The following is a 15,065-nucleotide window of genomic DNA, read 5'->3' on the forward strand; positions in this document are numbered from 1 at the left end:
TAATTAACTTCAGCATCTTCTGCTGAATTTTTTGAAAAAGCTTAATGACAAAACTAATGAATCCAGGACAAAAAAACTTCAGCTTATTTAGTGCAATTACAAACAAAAACTTCAGCAAATAGAGAACAAAACTTCAGCTACTATGCTTAATTTAGCAATTACAAACAAAAACTTCAGCACACTTGGTTCAGCACACTTGCTACTTCAGGCCCGTCTGCTAGAATGCTGAAGTTTTGCGTGATTGCCTTTGCTACTTCAGCCCCGTATGCTAAAGTTACGCGAAAAAGTGAGTACGCTTGCAATTTTTTTTGCAAAGCGGGCACAAGTTAAAACGTGACAAAAAAAGCGGGTATAGATGCAAATGCCCCACCGCAGGCTGGCATTTTCCTTTGATCAAAATTGGGGTATTATCACTTTTAGCCCACGCCAGAAACTATATACATCTGGTAGCCGAAAAAAGTATATAAAATTTGTATAATTTTTGTTATACAAAAATATATATAAATTTTATACATTTTGGCTATTATTTTTGCAGTAGCTATATAGGGCCATTTTTCGATCAAAATTTCCAAATTTACCACAAGATTAGAAAGATACAGAGGTTATTGTGCATTACCTGATGTTACTAAAAATTGTTTTGCTGTTCATCCATTTTCTGGTTCTGGTGATCCTGTTATTTATTTCATGGTTTCTTTTAATGGTATTGATATGTTGCCTCTTTTCGTCTTCTTGAGCCAAGGGTCTTTTGGGAACAGCCTCTCTACCCCCTTGGGATAGGGGTAAGGTCTGCATACACACTACCCTCCCCAAACCCCACGAGTGGGATTTAACTAGGTCATTGTTGTTGTTGTTACTAAAAAAGAAGCAACTTTAATGAAATGAGGCATAGAAATAAGTACTGACGGAGCCAGAATTTTCACTAAAGGGTGTTAAAATATAAAGTAAATCACGAAAAAGCCAAAGATGTCAATATATAGTATATATACATAATTTTTTTATCTAACTACTCAGTGTAATTTTTTGACGCAGAGTAAAAACTTATACCCCTTGAATACATGTGGTTCCACCACCGGAAAGAAGTAAACTCTTTCTGGTCAATTTATATCTTTCAAATGGAGCTAAGGAAAAAAGTGATAGTCCACCATATATGTCTACTCTAATGTTCGTTGTTCCAACAAAGAAAACGTGCAGAAAGTGATGAGTCATAACTAGATATAGGTTGAATGAATGAAATAAAAAGAAAGAATAAGATAATTCAGATTAAGTCAAATGATTAGATGGAGTTGGAAACATCATTTTTAGCGTACTATAAATATATTAACACAGACAAAATTTCTAACATTCTGACATTGTACTAAAACTACTCTTAATAGTTGCCAACAATTGACAGGACAAGATAGAAACTATATTTAATTTACTGAAATACATGCATATATCATTCATACTATAAGCATTAAATAAAATGTTGACCCTGTGATCAACAGGAGTACTACTCTACTATACAACAAAATTTTCTTATTATCTCCACCAAACGACGTCAAATTTTCATCCTTATTAGGAATTTTTGATTCTGGAACAGGACGGCTGCCCAGAATTGCTGGCGATTGAATCGAAGGGTTATTTTTGTCGTCTCGGGTTGAATTTAGAACTGGAATATCATCCATGTTTGGTGGTAAGGGCAACACCAAATCCTTTGGCACAGATGGTAGTGGTGATGGTGGTGGCTCCTTTGGAGGCAAAAACACTGGCACTGGTCTGCTTGGTGGAGGCTTCGTTTCTTGTACTGGACTAAACATTGCTTGAGGTGCTACAAAAAAAATTGTAAGAATAAATTAGCCCCAAAACTAGAGTTATTGCCGCAAAAGGTGTCATCTGACACTGTTTCGCCAAAAAAAAAAAATAGAATGAAAATATATGTATAAGTAGTACTCGTTCAATTTCATTTTATATGTCTTGGTTTGATTGTGTACGAAGTCAAGAATGAAAAGTGGACTTTTAAATCTCACAACCTTCAACTAAGAGCACGTTTGGACATAAGAAAATTTTCACTTTTTTTCGAAATTTTTTTATTTTTTTGAAATCAGCGTTTGGTCATACAATTTCCAATTTTCACTTGAAGATGCATTTTGGAATTTTTCAGAAATTTGAAAAACTCCGAAAAGTTATTTTTTAAAATTTTCACTCAGATCACTCACAAAACTTCAAAAACAACCCAGAATTATATTCATGTCCAAACACAACTCTAATTTTCAAATACCATTTTCACTTGAAATTTTTTTTCACTTTTTTTTGTTTGAAATTTTACAATTCTTATGTCCAAACGCCCACTAAGTGTGTGTATGATCTATAACATACCAAATTACCCTTTAATTCTAGTGGTCTTAATTAAACATGCCAAGTTAATTATTTCTGCAAGGGAATTCATTAATGGTAAAAGTGAGTGGTGAAAGACATTTTTTTTTTCTAAAACAGACGAAAAAAGTAAAACACATAATATATACAATAAGCATTTGAAAATAATGGAAATGGAAAATCAATTTAGAACAAGAAATGAAGCCTTAGAACCCCCACAATCCTAAATATAAACTCATATATAAACTAGTCGAGTTGTAATATTAAGCCAATATTGCTTTGTAAAAAATTCTGCATATGCCACTAAGACACAAAAATTCATAACAAGCATAGAATTGAAATAAGAATTGAAACTAAGAGATCTACTATATATATATATATATATATATATATATGTATATATTACCTTGGCATTGAGTTAAAGGAGGTATTGAAAGGAAACAGTTAGACAGAGGTAGAACAAGCGAGGTTGTTATAAGAGGAGTAGAAGAACCTAAGATTGCGCACAAGCAATAATATCCTGCTTGAATAACTTGATTGAGTGCATTACAACAAGAATCAAAAGAAGCTTGACTTTTGCCTTGATCCAAGCATTGTTCTAAGTCTATCCCTTGGAATGAACATTGTGGCAAATGACATGTTGCTGTTGGGAACAATATAGCAAGAAAAAGCATAGTTGCAAAAGTCCAAGTAAAGTACTTGAGATTGTCCATTGTCAATTAGGTTGCTTGAATACGAAATGTTTCGTGCACTAGACTGCCCTTTGCCTTTTCAGCTGTAAAATTAGGCTGATGAATTTTTTAGGACTAATATGACATGAATTTATGGTTTGTATTCATGAGTGTTTTTGCATGCTTGTGACCTACTCAGATCATATAGTTTGTGTGTTTTTTGCAGTTTATATTCATGCTAACAATGTTGAATGAAGATAAGCACAATATTTCATTTCTTTGGTCATAATTTTACACTTAGAATTAATCAGATGGACTAAAGTCAAACTCATTGAGAAAGAGTGTTGGAACATTCTTTTTGTCTTGTTGCACAATGTAGTCTTAATTGCGGTATTGAAGAATTAACCTAAATAGCCACTCACTCAACTGCTTAAAACTAAAAATAGGTGGCCGATATATATATATATATATATATATATATATATATATATATATATATATATATATATATATATGTATATATGTGTGTGTGTGTGTATAATCATACATAATCAGTGTATAATTTATGTATATCGGCTACAAAAAATAAACAGTAAATCTGACCGGCTATTTATGTAAATCTGAAATCTTATTAACTTTATCTTTTAAGGAAAATTAGGTTGTCCAAGCTCCTCTACTTTTGACTCATACTTGCATTACCATACAAGTCACTAATAAGAGCAAAATAAAATTCCAATAAAATTTGACCGTTTCTATCTTGTTTTATGGTAAATGATTGAGAAAATTACCCTCTATAGCCCTCAAAATTTTAAGCTCATGTTTTATCCTACTTACAAAAAATAGCCTTCGGCGCAAACGTATTGCATATAATAGCCGAAAGGAATAAGCATGACAACATAAGCACTTGTAGCTCAGTGGATAGAGCGCCCGTTTCCTAAGCTGAAGGTTGAAGGTTTGACCCGTACCTGGCTCGATAGAGCAACCCTTTTTTGCCTTTTTAAATGTACTTCTGGATCTGATAAGTATTAGCTAACAATTGATGAAATATGTAATGCAAGTCATATACGAAATGTCTTTTATTGTATATTTTTTGTATAATAACAGTCTATTTTTGTATATGTTTTGTATAATAACAGACTATTTTTGTATATATTTTTTCATAGTGACAGTCTATTTTGTATATTTTTTGTATAGTAACAGTCTATTTGTATAGTGACAGTCTATTTTGTATATTTTTTGTATAGTGTCAGTCTATTTTGTATATATTTTGTATAGTGAGAGCTAATTGTATATAAATTGTATAGTGGCAGTCTATTTAGTATATTTTTATATGAGAAAATTATCCTCTATAGCCCCTCAAAATTTTAATAGCCCATATTTTTTCTCACTTACACAAAATGGCCCTCCGGCCCAAACATCTAGTAGCTCGAAATGTCTGTTTTGTGTATTTTTTGTATAGTGACCATCTATTTTGTATATTTTTTGTATAGTGCAGTCTATTTTGTATAATGACAGTCTATTTAAGTATATATTTTGTATAGTTACAGTCTATTTTGTATATATTTTGTATAATGATAGTCTAGTGTATATAAATTATATAGTGGCAGTCTATTTAGTATATTTTTGTATAGGGACAATCTATTTTGTATATATTTTGTATAGTGACAGTCTATTTTGTATAGTGATAGTCTATTGTATATAAATTATATAGTGACAGTCTATTTAGTATAATTTTGCATAGTGACATATATATATATATATATTGACAATTTATTGTATATAAATCATGTAAAGAATTTATATCAAACTATAGCCCATCGGATAAACTAAGTCAAAAGCAAATTGGTACAATTTTTTTGTTGTCTTTCCTAGATATTTTTGCTTTCCCAATACCGCTCATTTTCTCTTTTCACCGTCTTTGCACTCAACATTTTTACCCTTTCTATGTATTTCATCTTTTTCAATTCTTTTTACTCCAACATTACTTTTCTCACCCTTTTATTTTTTAATTAATACTTTTTACAATTTATCTCTTACCTTTTCCTAGCATAACACGTGGTTTTATACAGCCACTTGTCTAGACTCTAGACTAAGACAATATTTATCCATCACCACTTCTGATCTAATCCTTTTCCCTTTTTCTTTATGGTTATATTTGTCCATTTAGCTATTATATTTAGTCTCTCCCCATTCTTTGTGCGAGTATTTTTTGGAAATTTTGTCTAAGTGCCTAGAAAAAATTATCGAAATTTCAATTTTAAGTCTTAAATAAATTTTTCGGTTAATGCTACGTGAATGATATTGGGAGTGACAGTAGAATGGGAGAGATTTTTTTGGTCAAGATCTGCATGTTGTTGATGGTGTATGCTGGTGGACGTGTTAATTTTTGTGTTTCTTCTTCTTCTTAATTTATTTTAGCGTGCACAGAAGCAAAAATCGAGGTTAGGACAAAAATTAATCATGGCCAAGTCACATGCTTTCTACTAATAGATAAACAATTTAGGCTTTACAATTATTTAATGAGAACCAGCAGGAGATGTTTGTTCAAAAAGAAAAATAAGAAAATTAGATGGATGATGAAGTTAGTTTGAATTAAACCAACAATAGCCTAAGGAACATACGCCTGCTTCTATGAGAAGGTGGATGTCGATCTAGGATTTACACGGTATGTGGAGAAGATCAATTTAGGCTAGCCGTTATAATTTGTTTGGGGCTATAAATTGTATAGATCAATTCATGGCTAGTGAGTGATAATAGTTTTTACCGGCCGGCTTTCTTTTTTCTGGTTTCCCACCCAATGTTCGTTGAGGAAACTACCCTCTATAGCCCCTTAAAATTTTAATAGCCCATGTTTTGTCTCACTTATAGAAAATGGCCCTTCGGCCCAAACATATTGCATTTAGTAGCCCGAAAGGAATCAGCATGACAACACAAGCGCCTGTAGCTCAGTGGATAGAGTGCTGTTTCGTAAGCAGAATTTCGCAGGTTCGACCCCTACCTGGCGCAATAGAGTAACCTTTCTTTGCCACGGTCTATTTTGTATAGTGACGGTATATTTTATGTATTTTTTGTATATGACAGTCTATTTTGTATATAATTTATATTGTGACAATCTATTGTATATAAATTGTATAGTAACAGTTTATTTAGTATTTTTTTGTATAGTGACAGTCTATTTTGTATATATTTTTTATATTGACAGTCTATTTTGTATAAAATTTGTATAGTGACAATCTATTGTATACAAATTGTATAGTGATAATTATTTAGTATATTTTTGTATAATGACAGTCTATTTTGTATATATTTTATATAATGACAGTCTATTTTGTATAGTACAGTCTATTTTGTATATTTCTTGTATAATGACAGTCTATTTTTGTATATCTATTGTATAAAAATGTTTTTGTTATGACCAATTTAGAATGTACGCAAAATTTGATTTTTGTTTCAAAATTTGACAAATTGTTTCAACTCTTTTTTGCTTTTGGGTTGGATAGAATACAAAGGGAGAGTTCAGAATCTCATGTTATAAGTGTGCTTGTGAGTGATCGAATGGTCAATTGTGTTGTCTAGTTTGTATCGTCTACCTCTATAAGAAACAATTGCGCGTACCATTACAACAAAAAATACTACTCTAATATTTGTGATGGAGAATAGAAGTATGTTATATTCAGAGTAATTAGTTAAAGTTGATGCCTATACTAAGTGCACCTTTTTGAAACACATGTTGTTAAGATAAACTTTGATTAAGAAAATAAACTCGGCTGGTTAATGGTTAAGATAAACTCCGTGGAGCCGAACAAAATCTCTGGAGGACGATACCATAAAGTGACAACTCGGCTGGTTAATGGTTGCTTCCGTTCCGTCCAAGGTTACAGAAGTTCGCCAATCCAAAATCTGCAACCTTCAAAATTCCGTCATTATTTACCAGAAGATTTGCACCTTTGATGTCTCTATGCGGAAAATTTTATTTTGTGTCTCATACAACTGACACTAGTTGTATGAGGCAACCTTTTTGCAGTTTTGTGGACCCAAATTTCTGTGGACCCAAAAGTGTAAGATTGGGGTCCACAAATTTGTGACGCAAAAAGAGCCTCATACAATTAGTGTCAGTTGTACGAGACACAAAATAAAACTTCTCGTCCCTATGCATTACACCTCGAGAATGACAACGCTCGATTCCAGACAACAACTGCTTCATGTAGCATTTAACCTATAAAATGAGCCAACTCATCTTTAGCCCAACAAGAATATTAAGAGCTCACTGAGGGGAGGAGAAAGGTAAATTTTACCAAATACCTTTACAAACCAAAAAGAAAAAGGAGAAAAAGAATTTCCTGCTTAGATATAGATAGATGATCGTCATCCATTAACCAGCTTCAAAGTCTCTCCAATTTCATTTTCAGCCAGCAAATGAAAAATTTGGAAGAAAATAAAAGGGGCTTCAGATGAAGAAAACTCAGAACCATTGATCTTTCCCCTCTCATTTCGATCGCGGACCCATTTTTCTTCCGCCTTTCTCCCAAACCCTAATTTCAAAACCCCCAAATCTCTATACATATATCAATTCAATTCAATCCACACATATAGATACATAGAGCCAGGTTGAAAGAGAAAGGAAGGAAATTAGAGAGAGACAAGGGTTGATGGCAGCGATATGTGTTTCCGTGATAGTTGAATCGGTGGCTAGCCCTTTTAATTAGTTTTGGGCTATAAAATGCATACTTCAATTTTATGGCTAGCGGCAGGCCATAAATGAAGTTTGCTCATGTTCGTTACCCGCATTGAAGTCCGACTATATTCGGATTTGCGCCGCGTAAGGCCCCATTCGAAGGAAAACACACCTTACCAAGGATTTTTCCATACCCAGGGCTCAAACCTGAGACCTCTAGATTTTTCCATACCCAGGGCTCAAACCCGAGGCCTCTAGTTAAGGGAAAAACAGGTCCATCCGCTACGTCACATCCTTTTGTGGTTACTCAATCCCTTTAAGTTTATGCCACTGTATTTCCTTTTAAGTCTTTTTGAAAAACTAATTATTAAATTTCAAAAATAATTTGACCTAAAACTTCTAGTTTATCGTATGATAAACTTTTATGGCTACATAAATATTATGTTATATCTAAGTCCATAAAAGTTTCCGAAAATTTATAGCCACGCTTACTTTGTGGCATGTTTAAGATCACAAAATCTTAAATTTAAATATGATCACATAAATTAAATATGATCACATAAAATGAAACGGGGATATAATTAGTACAGACCAAGCAAGTGACGCATAGCAAATTAAACTCGTTTTTGTTCTCAAAACTGTCCAATTGAAAACATAACAAACGCCCAAATTTAAATTAATTCAAAGGTCCCAAATAATACAACAAGAAGTACATAATCTTCTCAATATTCTATATTACATCAATATCATAGCTGCACAAATGAAAGAATAACATTATAATAAAAATCTCAAAATAAATGTCATAAACATTCCCACCCCATTGCGCACACAAATTCAGTAATTTTGGTGTCTTATCATCTCAAACTAATACAACATAAAACCAATTGCACCAAATGCAACAAGGAGGAATAATGGTGAAAAACCATAGCTAAGAGAAGGGGCAGCTGATGGCGTAACAGGATTTTGACGACGGCCGGAATTCGTCGCAGATGGAGATGTTGGAGTTACAGCAGGAACTGCATTAGCTTCTGGTGCCAAAGTTGGTGACATTGGTTGGGAATCAGTCGCATCTGTGCAAATTTGTTATCAAGTTAAAATCATAGAATCAATAAACTTTTAATCTATGTTGGTTAGATTCTCCAAAAATGTCAGTGCACCCGTGTCAGATTCTCCAAGAATAAATGACGTTTGGAGAATCTGATATACACCCGACGCGATTGTTGAAGGGTCAGAGCACATAGCTTTTAGTCAGTTAGTATGGACAAATATGTATAATATGTGTATGACTAATGTATAATTCATGTATACCGACTAGGATCCGGCCGGCTATTTGTGTAAAAATTCCAAAACTAGATATTACCTTTAGGACTACGAGAAGGGCTAGGAGCAGATGTTGGTGAAGAACTTGGAGCACCAGCAACAGAAGGACCTAGTTGACAAAAAAAGTATTAAATTCACATAATTTTCAAGGCAATTCTAGATAATAAAATCCTTGAAATGGACATTAATATTTAAAAAAATTATGATATGAAATTGGTAATATGTACCTGGAGCCGCTGCAGGTGGACTTGAGGCTGCAATCAAAAAATCACTAAGGGTGTTAGTAACTATTGAGAATTTTTTTAGCAATAAGGCTAAAAATGTAAATATGAACATAATAGTCCTCTTAAATTTTCTTATTTGTAAACCAAATCGAAGAATGAAAGGAAGCGTTAGCGCAACATTAAAAGTTGCGCCTTGTGACTAGAAGGTCATGGATTTAAGCTGCGAAAACAGCATTTTGCAGAAATGTAAGATAAACATGTGTACATAAGACCCAATGTGGTCCGACCAAAGACAAACCTAGATTTTGTTTGCATTCAACTAAAATCTGCTTGGCATATAGATGCCATTACTACTATATCACTACTTTCCAAAGACATATATATGTATATATGAATTTTTGCCAACTTTCAGGGTGTCGGTGACCCCTCTCATTACAGCACAAGTCCGCTTTTGGACCTGACCTTTCCCGAATTCCATGCATAATGGGAGCTAAATGTATGAAGCCGCTCTTGTGATATGAGGAATGTAATGGCTCAAACTTTGAGTTTATCCAACATAACTAAAGGGCGGCCCGAAGCACTAAGTTGCCGCTATGCGCGAGATCCGGGAAAGGGCCGGACCACAAAGGTCTATTGTACACAGCCTTACCCTGCATCTTTGCAAGAGACTTTATCCACTGCTCGAACCGGTGACCTCCTGGTCACATAGCAGCAACTTTACCAGTTACGGCAAGACTCCCCTTCTTTATCCAACACAACATTGGAACTAAAAAGGAAAGAAATGGTGGCCATTCCCTTCTTTTCAAAACTATGAACATTTATGTCTTTTCTATTATAGATTTGATCATAAATTTTTTACCTTTGCATTGGAATGGAACAGCAGCCATATTACAAGCACGAGGAAGAGACATGGTTGCGTTAGGATTGATAGGAATTTGAAAAGGAATGCCACCAGTTGCAATAACACAAAGACAAGCAGTGCCATTACTCATCATAGTTTTGAGTGCATTGCAGCAGCCTGCAGATGGGGTTGTCCCATTGCCACTGCTGTTGGCCAAGAAACTCAAACATGGGGTGAAACTTGTCAACATCGTCGACGTGCAAGGGGAAGTCGGAAATTGAGCATTAATAGGTAGAGCTGCTAAGACGACGCAAGAAAGAAACATAACTGGAAATAACACAGAGTTTTGAAAAGCCATTGTACTAAAAAAGAGTTTTTTGTTATGTAATTTGTTTGAGGAATTTGTTGATGGTTTGAATGGTTAAGTGAGGATTAAAGAAGAGGGAATATATATAGAGGAAATATGTATAAAAGAGAAATGAAAGCTATGTAGCTGATGAATATGCAGGTGATGAAGTTCAACAACCTTAACAAACTTTTTTGTTGTTTTTGCCTTTGAATTCCACCACAACCAATGAGGAAGGTTCAACTGAATTTCCTTTGTAGCCTATTGCACCTTAACGGGTTCTGTAAGTTAAATAAATAAAACTGTGTCACATTTTCATGGATAACGGAGTTTACTGTTCTGGTTAAAACGATGTTATAAAGTGAAGAAAAAGGAGGAAAATACTGTAATTTCAATAAGATTTCTTTCCCCCACTTGATTGCATAAGGAGGATAAATTTTCGAATAAACAGCAGTGATAAAATTATACAGCGAAAATAGAATAAAAATAACTTTTTCCATATATATATATAAAAATTTGAAATCCTAGGGTAGGGGTAAGGTATGCGTACACACTACCCTCCCCAGACCCCACTAAGTGGGATTATACTGGGTTGTTGTTGTTGTTGTTGTTGTATATATAAAAATTTGAATCCCTTTAACATGGTGGCAAAAATAGTTCAGAAATTACTTTTAGGCACGTGTTCGAATTTTGTAAACTCACTTGTTAAAATTCTTGGCTCCGCCACTGCGCTGAAGGGGCGCAACCACTTTTAGACATGGCATTGAACTCTTAGGTTAACAGTTAAAATTGTCAATAGTTGAGGACTCTCGTTCAACTGTTTACTTTCGTACTATTGAAATTGTTATAAATGGAAAAACAAATAAGGGCAACCAAGTGCACTAAGCCCCCGCTATGCGTAGGGTTTGGAAAAGAGTCGGACCACAAGAGTCTATTGTACGGAGCTTACCCTACATTTCTACAAGTGGTTGTTTCCACACGCCCTCTTGTACCAAACTAACAAAAAAATGCATGGTTTGTGACATTATCTTGCAATTTACTATTAACTTTTACTCCCTCCGGTCCAAAATAAGTGATTTTTTGATCTTTTTTTGGTGGTTCAAAATAAGGGATTTTTTCAGATTTCAAGGATGAATTAATTATTTTTTTCCTACATTGTCCTTGGAGTAAATAGTGTTGGAATATGTGTTAGAAGTGTTTATGTGAGATAGTAATGATTAATACGGTCAATTTTATTGTTAATTAATGCTAAAATGTTGATTTTTTAATCTGTGTGAAAACATCCAAAAAAATCACTTATTTTGGACCAGAGGAAATATTAAATTCTACCGTAATTTTTTCATGAAATGAAATTATCTCAAAACAGAAAAGCAAATTTTCTTGAAATGCAAAAGTAGAACTTCAATAAAGTCTTTAGCCTTAGCTGTTTTCTGTTTACCATTAAACAAATTGTGGGGTACAGTAAGCATGAGTTGGTCACCAGTATAACTAACATTGTTCCAACTTTACCTAATTCATTTGTAAATTATGATAAAAAGTCATCAACAGTTATTTTTCCATTCCAAGTCATCAATTATATGAACATCTTATTTTTGACTCTTCATTCTCTTTCTTCTATATAAATCAAGCCACACTTTCTTCTTCCATCAAGATTGTGTGCTTAATCACTTCTCTGCACCTCACATCGATTTCTGAGCGCTAATTCACCAATCAAATAAATGGCAACTCAAAGGAACACAATGAGTCTTGTATTTATTGCGTCGGCGATGATCTGGACAGGAGCTGCAGCTCAATCAAGCGATGATTGCACGAATGTGTTGGTTAGTATGTCCCCGTGCTTGAATTACATCACGGGGAACTCTTCATCACCGTCCTCAGGTTGCTGCACGCAGCTTAGCACGGTGGTTAAGAACAACCCTGAATGCTTGTGCCAGGTCCTCAATGGTGGTGGTTCCAACCTCGGCCTCAACATTAACCAGACTCAAGCTTTGGCTCTTCCTACAGCTTGCAAAGTTCAGACTCCATCAGTCAGCAAATGCAATGGTAAGAAAACAATTCATTTTTCAAATACTCCTTCCGTTTCAGTTTGTGTCTTAGTTTGACTCGACATAAAGCTTGATAATATATATAAGATTTTTGAATCTTGTGGTTTAATATTAAAAGCGTGTATAACTAAGTTGCTTGGGCACGGGTACGGGTGTCCGACACGGGTGCAGATCTAAAGGTCGGATCCTTCGATACGTAAATTCTAAGATTCGGGAATACGGATCCTAGTACAGATACAGATGCGGGGATCAAGCTAAAAATAATTCAGAAAAATAAAAAAAATCTAAATTATAAGAAATTTTGTGAAGTACTTACTTATAACTTGTAAATGTAGTTTTGTTTTTCATTCTCAAGTTGTACATAAGGGACTGATTCCCTAGATAAGGTGTGCTATTTTCTTCAAATTTACCCTAGTTTTTGGTTCCGATTTCGGGAGCAATTATATCTCGTCTCAAATTTTTTTGTCCGTCATTGTTAGGTACCCAAAACTGTTTGACCAAATCCGGTATGAATCCCATACCGACACGCATACTAATGTCGTGTCGACACGAGTGCGGCACCTAAACTGCCGTGTCAGAGCAACTTAGGTGTATAGTACCAAAAAATGATTTAAGTTATGTATACGGATAGTGTAAAGATTATTTTTTAAACTGACTAACATGGTAAATAAAACCACATAAATTGAATCAGAAGAAGTATGAGAAATAAACTTTATACAACAATAACAACTTAGTAAAATTCCACCAGTGGGGTCTGGGGAGGGTAGAGTGTACGCAGACCTTATTCCTATCCTAGAGGGAGTAGAAAGACTGTTTCCGGGAGAACCTCGGCTCAGAGACAATAAATCTGCAACAACAAAACTTTATGTTCCTTGCAAATTTGATAGTTGAATAACATTACTTACCTGTAACTAGGGGTGTTCATGGTTCGATTTGGATCGGTTTTTCCCTAAAAAGAAACCAAACCAAATAAGTCGGTTTTTCAAATATTAGAACCAAACCAAACCAATTAAGTCGGTTTTTCTCGATTCGGTTTATGTCGGTTTTTCGGTTTTTTCGGTTATTTGTCGGTTTTTTCTTAAATATAAGACATACACTACCAAACACATATTCCGGCGACCACATTTTCAACGTGACACTATCAAATCAATTATTCTTTGAGAAATCTATTATTTACTAAAATATATTGATGATAATTGAATCAAATAGCGATGAATAATTTAAGGACTCAATTAAAAATAGTTTGTTTTAACTTGAAATGGATTCTTACACTTAACAAAAGAAAACTACCAATCAAACTAGAAATATAAAGGTAAAGAATTGTATTAAAAGTGCAACGGATTAACATTTACCATAAAAATTTTGAAACTTTGTATAAAAATATACATATATATAGGTGTAATAATAAATTTGAAATATCTACTCCTATAATCGGTTTGCTCGGTTTATTTTTATTAAAACCAAAACCAAACCAAATTTGATAGGTTTTTAAAATTCAAAACCAAAATCAAACCAAACCAAAAAGTACCGGTTTTTTTGATCGGTTTGATTTGGTTCGGTTTTTGGAGTTTTTATGAACACCCCTACCTGTAACAGCCGGCTCCCCGAATAGCTCTCCTGCTGGAACACCAAGTTCTCCTGGTACAAAAGCTTCAGGTACATTATAATCCTTTAAATTATTTGTGAAGATCAAATTTTGGTTTAACTCGAAATACTTAACTTACATATACAATATCGCGTGACAGGGCGTGGATCTGTACCATCAACAGAAGGCGGTTCCAATGATGCAACTTTAACCAAGATGATCGGTCTTCCTTTCTTCATCCTTCTCTTCATTAGTTCTTATGCTTCAGCATTCACCACCGCGTAACTCGGGACTATCAGGGATCATATCCGAAGTCAATTTTCCCGCAGAGACTTGAGTCTTTATTGTATTTTTTCCTGGATGTGCAGCCCTTCCCCGGAACTTGAGTGAACGCAAAATGCTTTGTGCACGGGACTGTCCATTGTTGTGATATGTATTAGCTAGTTTTTCTTTGCATAAATAAATTTGTCGGCCTTATTTGAAATAGCGGGAGTCAGCGGTCCAGCTTCTGTTTGTGATAATTGCTTGCTTTCTTATTTCACCTGCTGCAACAAAAGCACGATATCAGGATTAATAGGCAGTCAAGTACTATAAGCGGATTTCAGAATAGAAGCTATTTTACTGCTAGGCTAGGGTATTGTGTACGCAGACCTTACCCCTACTCTGGGATAGAGAGGTCTGTATGGGGTCAAATTTGATCGTCAGCATCCCTACGCCAGAGGGTACGCCCAGTGAGTGTACGCCGACTAACGTAGCGGGTACGACTCGGACGCGGGGACAAAAGCGATATCGTTTAGGACTCAGTGTCTTCACTAGGGAGACGTAACCCGTCTTTGTAACTTTTTGATTCTTTCGAGGAAGGTCTCTTATTATATAAAGGAGACCTTCACATTGTAAAAGGGGATTCTGATCTAATACAACTCTCTGATTTTCTGTCTTTCTCTCTCTATCTCTACCTCAAACGAACATATCTTGATAAGTTCATATTATCACTTTACAATACTAG

General features: G+C 34.5%; 3 protein-coding genes across 4 annotated transcripts; 1 reads left to right on the plus strand and 2 right to left on the minus strand.

Moving 5' to 3' along the window:
- Positions 1-1,439: 1,439 nt before the first annotated feature.
- On the minus strand, positions 1,440-3,108 carry LOC109214954 (RNA-binding protein 26-like). Its single transcript, XM_019378930.1, has 2 exons — positions 2,759-3,108; positions 1,440-1,807 (listed from the first exon to the last, which is right to left on the minus strand). Exons 1-2 carry the CDS (start codon positions 3,063-3,065, stop codon positions 1,440-1,442), a joined length of 675 nt encoding a protein of 224 aa, XP_019234475.1. The 5' UTR covers positions 3,066-3,108.
- Positions 3,109-8,344: 5,236 nt separating this feature from the next.
- Positions 8,345-10,511, minus strand: LOC109214953 (non-specific lipid-transfer protein-like protein At2g13820). Its single transcript, XM_019378929.1, has 4 exons — positions 10,102-10,511; positions 9,246-9,272; positions 9,059-9,127; positions 8,345-8,768 (listed from the first exon to the last, which is right to left on the minus strand). The coding sequence occupies exons 1-4, from the start codon at positions 10,439-10,441 to the stop codon at positions 8,563-8,565; spliced, it is 642 nt and encodes a 213-aa protein (XP_019234474.1). The 5' UTR covers positions 10,442-10,511; the 3' UTR covers positions 8,345-8,562.
- A 1,499-nt stretch (positions 10,512-12,010) lies between these two features.
- On the plus strand, positions 12,011-14,543 carry LOC109214960 (non-specific lipid-transfer protein-like protein At2g13820). 2 transcript variants are annotated; one of them, XM_019378936.1, is made up of 3 exons: positions 12,011-12,472; positions 14,071-14,130; positions 14,220-14,543. In XM_019378936.1, exons 1-3 carry the CDS (start codon positions 12,148-12,150, stop codon positions 14,342-14,344), a joined length of 510 nt encoding a protein of 169 aa, XP_019234481.1. In that variant the 5' UTR covers positions 12,011-12,147; the 3' UTR covers positions 14,345-14,543. The 2 variants fall into 2 exon arrangements, with proteins under 2 accessions (XP_019234481.1, XP_019234482.1); XM_019378937.1 differs by lacking the exon at positions 14,071-14,130.
- The last annotated feature ends 522 nt before the right edge of the window (positions 14,544-15,065 follow it).

Source organism: Nicotiana attenuata, unplaced genomic scaffold, assembly GCF_001879085.1.
Source record: "Nicotiana attenuata strain UT unplaced genomic scaffold, NIATTr2, whole genome shotgun sequence".
NCBI classification, from domain to species: Eukaryota; Viridiplantae; Streptophyta; class Magnoliopsida; order Solanales; family Solanaceae; genus Nicotiana; species Nicotiana attenuata.